This window comes from Carassius gibelio, chromosome A4 (assembly GCF_023724105.1).
Source record: "Carassius gibelio isolate Cgi1373 ecotype wild population from Czech Republic chromosome A4, carGib1.2-hapl.c, whole genome shotgun sequence".
Lineage (NCBI taxonomy): Eukaryota > Metazoa > Chordata > Actinopteri > Cypriniformes > Cyprinidae > Carassius > Carassius gibelio.
This window is the reverse complement of record NC_068374.1, coordinates 19,493,526-19,507,399: the sequence shown is the minus strand read 5'-3', so window position 1 is coordinate 19,507,399 and position 13,874 is coordinate 19,493,526. Positions and strand designations below refer to the sequence as shown.

Sequence of the window (13,874 nt, the reverse complement as noted above, 5' to 3'; positions counted from 1 at the left end):
TCAAAGTTAAGAGCAGCAACCGATAAGATATGGTTATTAGCGATAACTGTTGTGTGAGCATGCCTAGTGACCCACAACGATTCATTTCCCCCCTTTTTTTCATACTTTTAGAACTGCCTTCAAAAATTGAATATATTATAATCACCATAAGTGAAGAAAGTATGTATCCCTGTATGTTTCATATTTTATATCTAAATAATAATATTATTGACAAAACACATAATAAAAACAAGAAAATCAAATAATGGTGGTAATAAAATAAAATGTTTTTATTTGAAAAACATGATTTATTTGTAAAACCAAGATAAACAATTGTTCATTTTGACAGTGACACTTTTTAAACTCTGTGGATCAGACCATTCTGTTATATTTAAATACGTCAAGTGCAGCAGCCAATCAGCGTGGTGTGGGGGCGTAACCAGCAAGGAAAACCCAAATGACGGAAACGTCTTACCTAGCGGTGCAGATTCAACCTTACGGTACCATTAATTTAATGTTTATATTCTCTGTTTAGGGCATTGAGTGACCCTATGGATGTGATTTGGAACAAACTGAAGATTGCATACTACTTATTTTTGTAAAAGCAGGATAAAAATGAGCAACATCCTCCATGCAGCATCAAAAGTGAGGTGGAATCAGAGCACTGCGGCGAAAAGAGCGGTGTTCCTGGCGGCCGCCGCATACGGGGTGAAAACGCTTTACCCCATCATCTGCGAACAAATAAAACAACGGAAACCACCGAAGAACAACACGTCTGAACCGGGACATGAGAATGGATTGATATCTCCTCATAAAGCTACACCAGAGACTGCCTCTAGCCTTAGTAAATCACCCGGTATCAATGCGGAATTCTTCAAGCAGATTCTTGATCTGGTTAAAATCGTGTTCCCGAGGTTTGTAACCAAAGAACTGGGTTTACTATGTTTACATTCAATAGCCCTAGTTTCACGGACGTTTCTGTCTATTTATGTGGCAGGTTTGGATGGTAAGATAGTGAAAACGATCGTAGAGAAGCAGCCGCGGAGCTTCATGATCAAACTGATGAAATGGCTTTTGATCGCCATCCCGGCCACATTCGTCAACAGCGCGATCCGCTATCTGGAGTGCAAGCTCGCGCTCGCGTTCCGCACGCGTTTGGTAGATCATGCATATAAAACCTATTTCACCGATCAGACCTATTATAAGGTCAGCAACATGGACGGGAGGCTGGCGAACCCGGACCAGTCTCTAACCGAGGATGTGATGATGTTCTCGCAGTCCATTGCGCATCTGTACTCGAACCTCACCAAACCCATCCTGGACGTCATACTGACTTCATATACTTTAATACAGACTGCGAGATCTCGGGGTGCGAACGCAACCGGACCCACTCTCTTAGCGGGGCTAGTGGTGTTCGCCACGGCGAAGGTTCTGCGCGCGTGCTCGCCGAGGTTCGGTAAGCTGGTGGCGGAGGAGGCGCACAGGAAGGGCTACTTGCGCTATGTGCACTCCAGAATCATAGCCAATGCAGAGGAGATCGCCTTCTATAGGGGACATACGGTGAGTAAACGCATAATTCACACGTGCAGATATAAACATCAATATAACATTAAAAAATGCTCTCTGTGGTGAGGAATAAAGCGGGGAAATGCATCACTCATATGACGTGTAAACGTCATTGCTTATTACATTTCAGAGGACTTTTATAATGGGCATGAGGTGTACATGTGCATAAATATACACATAGGCCTCCATATATAAAAATGTTACAAATGTTCCATAACTAGCTAGTTTCTACTCTTTGAATTCTCTCAATGATTGGTATATTTAACCTTTTCTTCTCATGTGTCAGGTGGAGATGAGGCAGCTGCAGAAGTGTTATAGCACCCTGGCGAAGCAGATGAACCTCATTCTATCAAAGCGTCTGTGGTACATCATGATTGAACAGTTCCTCATGAAGTACGTCTGGAGTGCAAGTGGTCTGGTTATGGTGGCAGTGCCCATCATCACTGCCACTGGCTTTGCTGACAACGGTACGGTGGAACTGTAGTTTGTTTAATTAACCATACATACAATCTCATCGCAATTTCTGTGTTAAGGCAAATTTTTTAATGACGTTCCAGAGGTTCAATTTCAGAAATATAGGTCATGTAGGAATAGCATTTACTTAAAGATGACATTTTTCATGTTCATTTGTTTCTTAAAGAGCTGGCTGATGGTCAGACGCAAGTGTTGGTGAGTGAAAGAACAGAGGCTTTCACAACAGCTCGCAATCTCCTGGCCTCAGGGGCGGATGCCATTGAAAGGATCATGTCTTCTTATAAAGAGGTAAAATATGAATCGTGCATTCTCCACAATCATTTCATTTTTACATAAATACATACATACATATTACAGGAAATAAATGTGATTGTAAGATTGTTCTTATTTGATCAGAAATATAGTAATAACTGTAATATTGTGAAATTTTACATTTAACTTAAAAGAACAGTTTCAAAAGTTGAATTTTCAGCAGCATTATCAGTGTTGGGTGTAATGCATTACTAAGTTATTCATTACTGTAATTTGATTACTTTATCCTTTGAAAAAGTAAAGGGATTAATTTTCTGCAGTTTAATTACAGTTAATCCTAATGTAATTGCATTAAATACTGTATAGACTGTAGAGCAATTCTATATAAAACAATAGCGGATTTAACATCTAACATCTAAAGCATTGAAAATATAATGTTCAAATGTAATTTCAAGAATAATTTACGGAATTTTATATTATTTATTTGAAAGAATTAAAAGAACAGTTTCTTGCCTATCTTTGCATTGTTCAACTTGTCGAGGTTAATAAAAAAAAGTTACTAATAAGTAATGCAATATTTTTTTTTGAGAGCGAGTGATTTGTATAGTAATCTACTTACACAGTTGAAGATATGATTAGTAGCTAGTAATGAATCACTTTTTAGATTAACCTACCAAACACTGGCCACTGTAATGACAAAAACATTTTTGAATAGCAGTACTACAGCAAGTGCCAGATCACCGCTACAGGAACTAAAACCACAAAGGATGTGATGTCATGCAGCAGTGAAAGCTGGGAATCTTAGCATAGGCTTGGATCAGTGTTGGTATCAACTGCCACTCTGTTGACTAAGCCTTCTGGGCAACTTAATCCACCATCTGTTGAACAGGGCGCATCAGTCAGCCCCGCTTCACAGATGCTGTGTTGTGTCCATGACAAAGTTAGATACTATAAAGCACGACAACACTCTTCAGACCTTTTAAATAGTGTACTTGTGTTGTAAGTATAATGGTCAGCTAGCCCAACATGTGGTTTGTTAATAATTCATTAATATTTTGACATTTCATAATGAAATTTAAACGTGGGTGGTGCTTACTACTGTAAAACTAGCTGCCATGTTGCTAGGGTGTTATAAATGTTCAATACTAGGATGTTCTGGGCAGTTCTATATTATATTTTTTGTTAATATTGTATTACAGTATATCAATACTTTTTTTTTTCATTTTATTTGAGCAGTTTTGTTATCTGTTGTCAGTTGTTTTTTTTTATATATATTCATATTTAGCTTTAATTGATTTGATTTGATTTTAGGGTAACACTTTATAGTAAGGATCCATTAGGTAACGTTAATTAATGCACTAATGGATTTTGTTCTTCTGGTGAAATGACAGACTTCTTTACTGTGGCATACATCAGACTTCTTCAGTCATCCTCAAAAATTCTGCCTCTTTCTTACAATGTACTGCAAATTTATCCAATCAAAAAATGGTGGGTGGTACCAATTATCTGCTTTTTGGGCCTGTCCAAGGCCCTGTCCCAAATGGAACACTTCATGTGCACTTTTGGTCTTGCGGACTTACAATGGCTGCCGTGTACGCATGTCCCTTAAGTCCACGAGTACATAGGGAGAACCATTCATCATTTTAGCATTCAAAAGGGTGCTCTTGAGCGCCCCCTTTGCAGCCGTTACGTGCCCTCTATACGCATCTGCCGAGCCCTCATTGAGGTGAGCTCCGCAGCAGACTTCCAACCCGAAGTCAAAGTGTTCTTACGTCATGAAAGTGTGGACTCAGAAGAAGAACATGAAGGTTTAAAGTGCCATTTGTGACAGGGCCCAAATACCTGCACTTGTGGTCTTGGCCACTTTAGAGCATGTGTGCTCAACAGGAAGCAAGTGCGCAAGACTGTACCAGGTCTTAAAAATGCCAAAGTCCTTAATGTACACTAAATCCACACCATCTCAAATACCACTTTCGGAGCGGTATTTGGGACTAAACGTGTCCCATCATGCATCATGTTGTGGAAATAAATCGTTTGACTTTTTTCCAAGAATCTCACGAGATGTCATGGAATCCTTTCCAGTTTAAGTTAAATATTAATAAAAATTAGATATTGCATATAATTCGATAGTGAAACATAAAATATTGCACATGTTACTGGTCCAGACTGCAAAGATACGTATTTTGTTAAATGTGTGCAACGTTTAACACTTAATTAGAAACACTACAATATAATTAAATTGTGTTAAACATTGGGACTTCTGACTTCTGAGTAGACATTATAGGAAGTTAGTTTAAAATGCAAATCAAAATAAAACTCTCAAAACATTTGAAACCAATGAAAAGTCCTACACACACTTATGGTCTTCATACTTACTTGAACTCTTGGACCGAATACAGGAAATACGTAAGTGGTCAAGTGAATAGAACGCAAGTGTCGGTATTTGGACAGGCCTTTTTTAATATTTTAACTCGGACAGAAGTCACAATAGAAGACTGAAGAAAATACATGTTTAATTATGTTACATCGTGAATAAATTTAGTATATATATATATATATATATATATATATATATATATATATATATATAGCAGAGCACATCAAGCAAGCAAAGGAAAAAAAACGTCTCTATATTCCCACTCCACTGAAACCCCAAAGGAATGCAAAATGTTTCTCCCCAAGGCTCTTGGGATGTGGTGTCTGCCTAAACAAATAAAAAAACACTGGCTAAACACTTCCTAACACATGCTTTGGATCAGATTAAGCATTCAGGCCAGTACCGTGCAAAGGATTGATCTGTAAACTTCACACAATGGGTTTAGCAAAGGCTGACTGGCATTTTTGATGCTAGGATGCAGAAATTTCAGTTCATCTGTTTACATAAGTGCTCCAAATACCTGGTTACTTGCTCTGGTTCTGACAAACAGCAGTTGAGAAATGCTATCTGTTGTTGGGTTACCTCAACCTCTGAAGGTCTCGCTATCACTCCAATCACATATATTTGTTCTGTGTGCTTTAGGTCACCGAGTTGGCTGGCTACACGGCACGTGTGCACAACATGTTCTTAGTATTTGATGAAGTCCAAAGGGGAATATACAAACGTTCATCTGCCATCTTGACTGCAGAGGAGATGATAAGCGGGGATGATAACCGACCTGAGATGCATATCGATGGGCCTCTGGAAATCAAAGGTCTGAATAACATAGCACGACTCTGCTTCTGTGTGCAACCTTACAATAATATTTCACCCAAAAATGAAAATTCTGTCATCATTTACTCACCTTCGAGTCCAGACCTGTTCTTTTTTTTCTTCTGTGGAACATTAAAACCCATAGAAGAAAGAAACTCATACAGTATTGGAACAGCATGTGCATAAATGATGGCAGTATTTTTCTTTCTTGGGTGAGCTGTTCCTTTAATTGCTCAGTCATACCCCCCATGAATGCTTGACAAAAGAATTTAAATAAAACTGAGAGATCATATTAAGAGAAGTAGAGAGAATATTCATAAAACTTGATAGACATGGGGTACCCTTTTGATAAATATACTTGAAATAGGCCCTGAAACATGTAAAAATTAAGTAGTAATAATTGAGTTGGAAAATGATTATATATATATATATATATATATATATATATATATATATATATATATATATATATATATATATATATATATATATTAGAGGTCGACCGATATTGGATTTATCCGATACCGATAGCTAGGTTGGACCACACTGACCAATAGGGATTAATTAACCGATAGTTAAAATGGATATGTATATATATATATATATATATATATATATATATATATATATATATATAAAACAGTACTGAACCATACTAGTAGTAGTAGTAATAAAAGTAATAATAATAATAATAATAATAATAATAATAATATTAGTAATGGTAATCATAAATGTTGAAATTTCCAACTGTAATAGGGCTCTATTAAATCTTTTTAATTCTTCTTAAATTCCATTCCATTTTTTTCCAAGTTCCATTATTTTCATTTACATTTTTCTTTTTTTCCCCACTCCTTTTTAATAGTTAAATAGCAGTTTATTAATAATAAAACAAGTCTAGTTAATGAAAATCATGAAACTTTACATTTTCACATCAATTTAATAAAATTTTAACAGAAATTAAATGTTTAAGGACCCTATGAAATTTTTAATTTTTTATCACCATATGTTTTATTGTTAACCAAATTCTGTTTTAGCATGTATAATTACTTGAACACATAAAACAGCTTTTTTTTTTTTAAGAAGCCTAATTATTTTTTTCCACTCAGAAATTCTGTGTGTATTTAAATGTTTATTGTTATCAAATCAAGGCATGAAACATTAATTTAATTTATCTTTTAATTACTCAAAATTAAGCAAATTTCATGCATGGAAGAATTTTTTTTTGTGATTAATCCTTAAAAAATAATGACTTTTATTTTGACGGGTTGCCATGAATACCTTTAGGGTTTTGTGTCTGTGATGTGATGCTTTTGCTCAAATCAAATGGTCAAATGTTAATGAAGTGACTCTCAGAGCAGTTCTGGAGATGCTCTTCATGTGTTTTCGTCCTCATTTAGTGAGACGTCAGACGCTGAAATCACCACGAGCATCACTCCACCTTAAACTGTGAATTCCGTTTTTATGAATGGATTTCATGATTCCGTCCGCCACTACAGTCCGCTCTCGCACTGTATAATGAAAACACACCCTTCTCACTCCAGCAACGGATGCAACCCGGAAACCTATCGGCATGTATTTTTGCCAATAACCGATTGTTCCAGCAATCAACTATCATGCCGATAAATCGGCTAAACTGATACATCGGTCAACCTCTAATATATATATATATATATATATATATATATGTGTGTGTGTGTGTGTGTGTGTGTGTGTGTGTGTATATATATATATATATATATATATATATATATATATACGAGAGAAAATTTAAATTTGTTATTTATTTATTTTTCCGTGGGGTTTTCAAGTTTTGCAAGCCTTTTACCAATTTTTAAGGCATGTCAAACCCTTTATTTTTTATGGATTTTGCAGTTAAGCAAATTAGTATTCATGAGGAAATTGAGTTATTTATTTGACGTTTATGTTATAGTTATATGCAGACATACCTAACAGATATCACATAATTGAATTAAACAATTAAATAATAATTTAATGCTTTATTTATAAAGATATTCATGGAATACCAACTTGTACTATATTTATGGAATGTGCCATAAGTTTATAGTGAGAGATATTTATTCCTTGGTTTTATTACTGTATATTCTAAAGCTCTGTCTGATTGTATGTATTATTCCACTCTTTCTACAGGCAAAGTGATTGATGTGGATAAAGGTATAGTCTGTGAAAATGTGCCTATAATCACTCCTAATGGAGATGTGGTTGTATCCTCCTTGAATTTCAAGGTGAGTTAAACAAGAATTTTATTTAACTTATATTACTATACATTTGGGCACAAATATACCATTTGCTATACACATATAATGATACTGTAGTGTAGATATATTTCTGGCGTTATCAGTCAAGATCACAGTTTTATATTTACACTTGCAACACAGAAACATGAAGTGTCCTAAACAAGTCAGGACAAGGCTATGAAGGGAATGTTGTTTGGCACTGTGTGCAGCAGAGTTTAGTGGTTTATGGTTGCCAAGCAATGTGACAAATTGTTGCATTGATAACGAATTACACTTGTGTTGTAAATATCCATTGTATTGTATTATGTTTGTATTACTTGTATTAATATAAAGCAGTTTTTTATGAGTAATCATATATTTTGGTTTGTCTGACAGGTTCCAAATAATCAGACAAATAACCAAGTTATTGTAAAGTACCTCCACACGTTTGTAAATTATAGAGTTTGAGCTCAAACTAAAATGATGCCTTTGGAGTTTCATTCAATTATATACTGCACCCTTTACTTAACCATGTGAACTGTACATTGCTGTAACTGGATATTTTGCGCAGGTAGAAGAAGGGATGCATTTGCTGATCACAGGGCCAAATGGATGCGGGAAAAGTTCTCTGTTCCGGATCCTCAGTGGCCTCTGGCCTGTGTACGGCGGGCTTCTATACAAACCCTCGCCTGAGCACATGTTTTACATCCCACAGAGGTACAGACAACACTTACAGTACCCTTGGGATCTCACACACACAACTGTACAGAATTAGCAGTGCTACACAATACACAAAGTCTTAACGTCTGCTGCTAGGGATTTGTTTTGTAACTATGGACCCCTTTCATAACCACCCTTTTTGTTGTTTGTTGTTGTTGTTTTTTGGCCATAATATGGTTTATGGAAATACAGTAAATGATTTTCGGACTAAAAGTCGCACCTGAGTATAAGTCGCATCACTCCAAAAATATGTCATGAGAAGGAAAAAAACATAAATAGGTCGCACTGGACTATAAGTCGCATTTATTTAGAACCAAGAGAAAATATTACCATCTACAGTCGCGAGAGGGCGTCTTCAGTGAAGGCTACAGGAGAACTGAGCAGCATAGAGCGCCCTCTGGCAGCTGGAGACGTTAATGTTTTCTATTGGTTCATTTCTCTTGGTTCATTTCTCTCAGTTCATGTCAAATTAATTTTGATAAATAAGTCGCACCTGACTATAAGTCGCAGGACCAGCCAAACTATGAAAAAAAGTGTGACTTATAGTCCGGAAAATACGGTAATTGAATAAATTGTAATACAAGTCATATACATTATATATGTATATACATTATACAAGTACTGTTACACTCAAATCTGTTGCTAGTTATACCAAAAAAAACAATATGCTCGTCAACTCTATGAAACCTTACTGACAGCCAAAGAATACTGAAACTGTTTCTTTAGATACAAGCACATTGGAACACATATACTGTGTGCGTAAAGTATAATCAGAAAAGCAACAATTCTTGCACCGGAGACTCAGCTCATAATTGATTCCAATAGGTTAAGATAAAAATTAAATACACTACTAGTATAAAATTGATCTTAGAACAATATTTATATACATTCATTTTAGTACTGAATTAAATACATGTATTAGTAATTTCACATGTTAACATATGTGAAACTCTTACATTTTTTCGGTGTGTCACAATGCACATGCGTTCTCTGTAAAGGAGAATGTGATTTAGTGATTTTTGCTTCCTTTGTAGCAGACTTTGTGGCAAGAGTGGACCTACGAGGCATTAAAATGCATTTAGGTAGAAGGCCCATTAGGTTTCGGAACAGCTACTGTCCGCCGTCTCTGTTCCATATTGCAGACGTTGCACCCGTCAGGATTTGACTGCAGTATCCAGAGGCAGAGACAGTGTAACTAAAGCTCTGTGAACTGCTGAGCGACAGAAACCAGAGTCCTCAGTAGTGAAATATTTACCGATTCCTGCAGGTGCAAGCACAGCCAGACCCAGGATGGCCATTAATATTTTATACACAGGCTGTGGGTAGAGTAATGAGTAAATGCAGTTGTGCTTTTGTGCATATCTAGCTATCAATCTGTCTATCTGTGTGTCTGTCTGTCTGTCTATCTATTTATAACACCACAGAACCTTAAACACTTCACCTGGCTGACATAATATGGGTAAATAACAGTAAACATGTTTTATCCTCTCTCCAGACCGTACATGTCCATCGGAACGTTACGGGACCAGGTCATCTACCCCGACTCTCTGGACGACTTGCATGACAAGGGTTACAGAGACAAGGACCTGGAAGTTATTCTGGACATTGTCAATCTAAACCACATAGTTACCCGAGAAGGAGGTTTGTACATGTATAACTGCCTTGTTTTGGAAGGGATCTTTCTGTTTGTCTGCATATAGACACAAACTAATCAGGTATAAATCAAATGAAACTAAAATGGGCTTAGCAATTTTAAAATTATATATATATTATTGAACTGTGGAGCCTCCCAACAGATTTGACTTTCTCAACCACCCACCTGAGCACCCTAGCTCCCCTGGTGGTGTGTAGTAGTATTAATGGAAAAAAAAAAAACAACAACAACATTGTAACAGGCCTGAGCCTGTTACACACCCAATTACATGAGTTCAGTATTTCACCATTTCCATCTCTTTTTGATCCTTGAAAGAATTTCTGTGTGCTGTATAATAGGATTCCACTATTTTGAGCCAGCTTTCCACCAGGAAAAACAAAACAACAACACTTTTCTTAATTTATTTATAGATTTATATATATATACTGTATGTATATATATATATATATATATATATATATATATATATATATATATATATATATATATATATATATATATATATATATATATACACATACACACACACACACACACACACACACACACATACATACATACATACATATATATATATATATATATATATATATATATATATATATATATATATATATATATATATATATATATATATATATATATATATATATAAACTATTCCACTCATACAAAAGCATTTTGAAGGTAGTTCACTACTGTGTCTGCTTCCAGGCTGGGATGCTGAGCTGGACTGGAAAGATGTTCTTTCTGGAGGCGAAAAACAGCGTATGGGCATGGCACGAATGTTTTACCACAAGTAAGATCTCATAGCACAAATTATTGAAATGTATTTTAATTTCAATGTTGAATTTCAAAAAACAAATAATTCCTTCATTTTTTTAAGGCCTAAGTATGCTCTTCTGGATGAGTGCACCAGTGCTGTCAGTATTGATGTAGAGGGTAAAATATTTCAGGCTGCAAAGGATGCTGGTATCTCCTTACTGTCCATCACCCATAGACCTTCTCTATGGTGAGAAACATTAAACTTTAAATCTGTTGAAATTAATCTTATCCTTTGTATAATATTATCAAATTAATTTCATGATATTCTAATTAATTCTGAATGATTAAACAGTGTTAAACAGTATATATATATATATTGAAATTAGGTAGAAAGCTAAATTATTTAGTAGGTATTGAAAAGGTGTCTTATATACAATATAATACAACATGATTAAAATAATTGTTTTTTTATTGCACTAAATGAATGCATTATATTGACATCTCTCTGAAAGTACAGTAGTATTTGTTTACATGATTGTAAATGTTTATTGAAGAAAAATTTATTAGTAGGGAATTGTAGTGAATGTGTTTGCGACATTCTTCTTAAAGGAACATTGTATCAGTTACTATGACAAAAAAAAGCATTGAATGCATTATAAATACATAAAGTATGCATTGAATTCATCAAAGGATGTAACTTCTTACTTCTCTCACCCATCCGCAGGAAATACCACACACACCTGCTGCAGTTTGACGGGGAGGGCGGCTGGCGGTTCGAGCAGCTGGATACAGCCACGCGGCTCTCACTGACGGAGGAAAAACAACGCTTGGAGTCTCAGCTCGCAGGCATCCCTAAGATGCAGCTCAGACTGAATGAGCTGTGTAAGATCTTGGGTGAAGATTCAGTTCTAAAGACGGTGGAGAACAAGGATGAGGACTGAAAGAAACCCTGGAGATGCTTGATGTTCAGGAAAACTCATGTTTTGGTACTTTTAATATTTTAGTAATGATTTTAACCTTTGATGTGTATACACGACAATTCGATACTGAAATTTAAGTTTTAATAGGAATCGTAGAAACAGGTTCCCTTTTGTTTTATTTAATTTAGTTTCGTTTTATTTCACTTTTTACTTTGCTTTTTTTGTTGTTTTGACCTAATTATGTTATAAATTTTTAGTTTTTTTTCTGTTGAGTTTTTTTTTTTTTTTTTTTTGCTTTTTGTTTATGTTGTGGTTTTGTTTTGTTTGTAATGTTATTTTTCTTTTCTTTTTTTGATTATATGTTTTCAGCACTTTATTGAACCAATTCCCCCAAGAATTTAGCTGTATAAATTACTTTGACAAACAGTAAGTCTTGATGGATGTATTTTCCTTTCATGGATTAACTCTTTCAGCTAAATATTGTTTAGATAGTGTTATTCAAATGATGTATTCCTTTTTCTTTGTTGATATTTTAACCTAAATAACTTCCCTCCATATCCAAAATCCAAAATGTTTTATCCTGTGGTAACAACAATAGTGATTTTTTTTTTTTACCATTTTGTAAAGGAAAATCATGTAGGTCATTTACAAAACAAGCTTTTGCACAATCAACCTTTGAAGAACACAGAGAAAAGAAAATGAGATGAGACTGTCTATAGGTCATTGTGTGAGTCAGCTGGAGAGCTCTGGGTTTAAGACAGCAGGTTTCTGGTTTTCTGAACAAAAACAATATTCTGGATACACACAGTGAGGGCACAGGACTCTGCAGGTGGTTCTGTTGTGTCCACACTGAGCTTACAGACAGACAATGTTATTCTGGGTCACCGGACTAAGAGAGAATCATGTTCGTCATCATGTTTTAGATTTGTTTCTCAGTTCTACTGTTTCATGTCAAGTCATATTATTAGGTTGTTTCAAAATGTATTGCACATTATGTCTTTTCATTCAGACTGATATACTGTGAAGTTTGTCTAACAGCTGTGAAGTGTTTATCTTTAATACAACATTTTTTTTTTGTTTTACTTTTTTTTTCATTCAAACACTGACTTGTATTTGCTTTTATTATTGTTTTGTTTGAAACCCTACTTGGTTGGAAAATTTCACTAAATTTCACATCTATGCTGGACTCATAACTATCATTACGTTTTGCACTTCTAGGGTGTGCTTATATGGGTTACAGATATTAGTCAAAGTTTTAATCTACATCCCCAAAATGTAAATATATTTTATTTGATTTTTAACATTGTATGTGAATGAGTATTGACTTTGTCAAGTATGTCAACAATCTTTACATCAAGCTGTAATCAGCCTGTAAATAAAATACAACCAAACATATAGAAAGATTATGATTTTGTGAAACCTATCTATCTGTTTGTCTTGTCTATTGTCTGTCTATTGTCTGTATGTCTGTCTATTGTCTCTATGTCTGTCTATTGTCTGTCTGTCATACGTGCAATACTGCGTGTGTCCAAAGGGAGGTGCTCGAGTATTCGAAAGGCTTTTGTCATTATCTTTAGGTTAACCTGTTAAAAATGAATGAATGAATGAATACAGTCAAAAAAAAATTCAGACACCATATATATATATATATATATATATATATATATATATATATATATATATATATATATATATATATATATATATATATATATATATATATTTATTTTATTTATTTATTTATTTTTTTACTAGTGGGTTCAGGACACTATAGCTCATTTATTTAAGTGAGGTAGCAAAATAGAGTTAACTGTGACATATTATACCCCACAAAAAATTATTCATACAGTGGACTGCCAGTAAAATTGCTAAAAATTTGACCAGACATTATCTGACATGGTCAAGATGAAGTTGTTCTTACACAGTTCTTGACTTTTCTAAACAATAACGAATAAATTGTGATAAAATATGAAATGTTGAAGGTGTCTGAATAAATTGTACTGTATTGTTACTGTATAGGAAATGTTTTAGATATCTATTGGCTCATTTACATGTCCCACGCAACCGACCTATCCTGTCATTTGTGGTTTTGGTGTAGAGAAGAGGGCGTGGTCTGGCGTG

The 13,874-nt window shown here is 34.8% G+C and overlaps 1 protein-coding gene across 2 annotated transcripts; it reads left to right on the top strand.

The window, feature by feature from the left end:
* Positions 1–428: 428 nt before the first annotated feature.
* On the top strand, positions 429–13,156 carry LOC127972598 (ATP-binding cassette sub-family D member 2). Of its 2 annotated transcripts, XM_052576227.1 has the most exons (11): positions 693–893; positions 977–1,539; positions 1,832–2,012; positions 2,186–2,307; positions 5,291–5,462; positions 7,610–7,704; positions 8,267–8,412; positions 9,911–10,056; positions 10,783–10,867; positions 10,955–11,080; positions 11,558–13,156. In XM_052576227.1, the coding sequence occupies exons 1-11, from the start codon at positions 842–844 to the stop codon at positions 11,772–11,774; spliced, it is 1,905 nt and encodes a 634-aa protein (XP_052432187.1). In that variant the 5' UTR covers positions 693–841; the 3' UTR covers positions 11,775–13,156. The 2 variants fall into 2 exon arrangements, with proteins under 2 accessions (XP_052432178.1, XP_052432187.1); XM_052576218.1 differs by having other exon boundaries at positions 429–1,539.
* The last annotated feature ends 718 nt before the right edge of the window (positions 13,157–13,874 follow it).

What these genes read in the sequence shown, in the direction of transcription:
- LOC127972598 (XM_052576218.1), top strand. Translation starts at nt 595, where the DNA reads ATGAGCAACATCCTCCATGCAGCATCAAAAGTGAGGTGGAATCAGAGC. An exon ending in CACTGGCTTTGCTGACAACG is followed by an intron (nt 2,013 to 2,185) that starts GTACGGTGGAAC and finishes TGTTTCTTAAAG; the next exon opens with AGCTGGCTGATGGTCAGACG. An exon ending in GCACGAATGTTTTACCACAA is followed by an intron (nt 10,868 to 10,954) that starts GTAAGATCTCAT and finishes CATTTTTTTAAG; the next exon opens with GCCTAAGTATGCTCTTCTGG.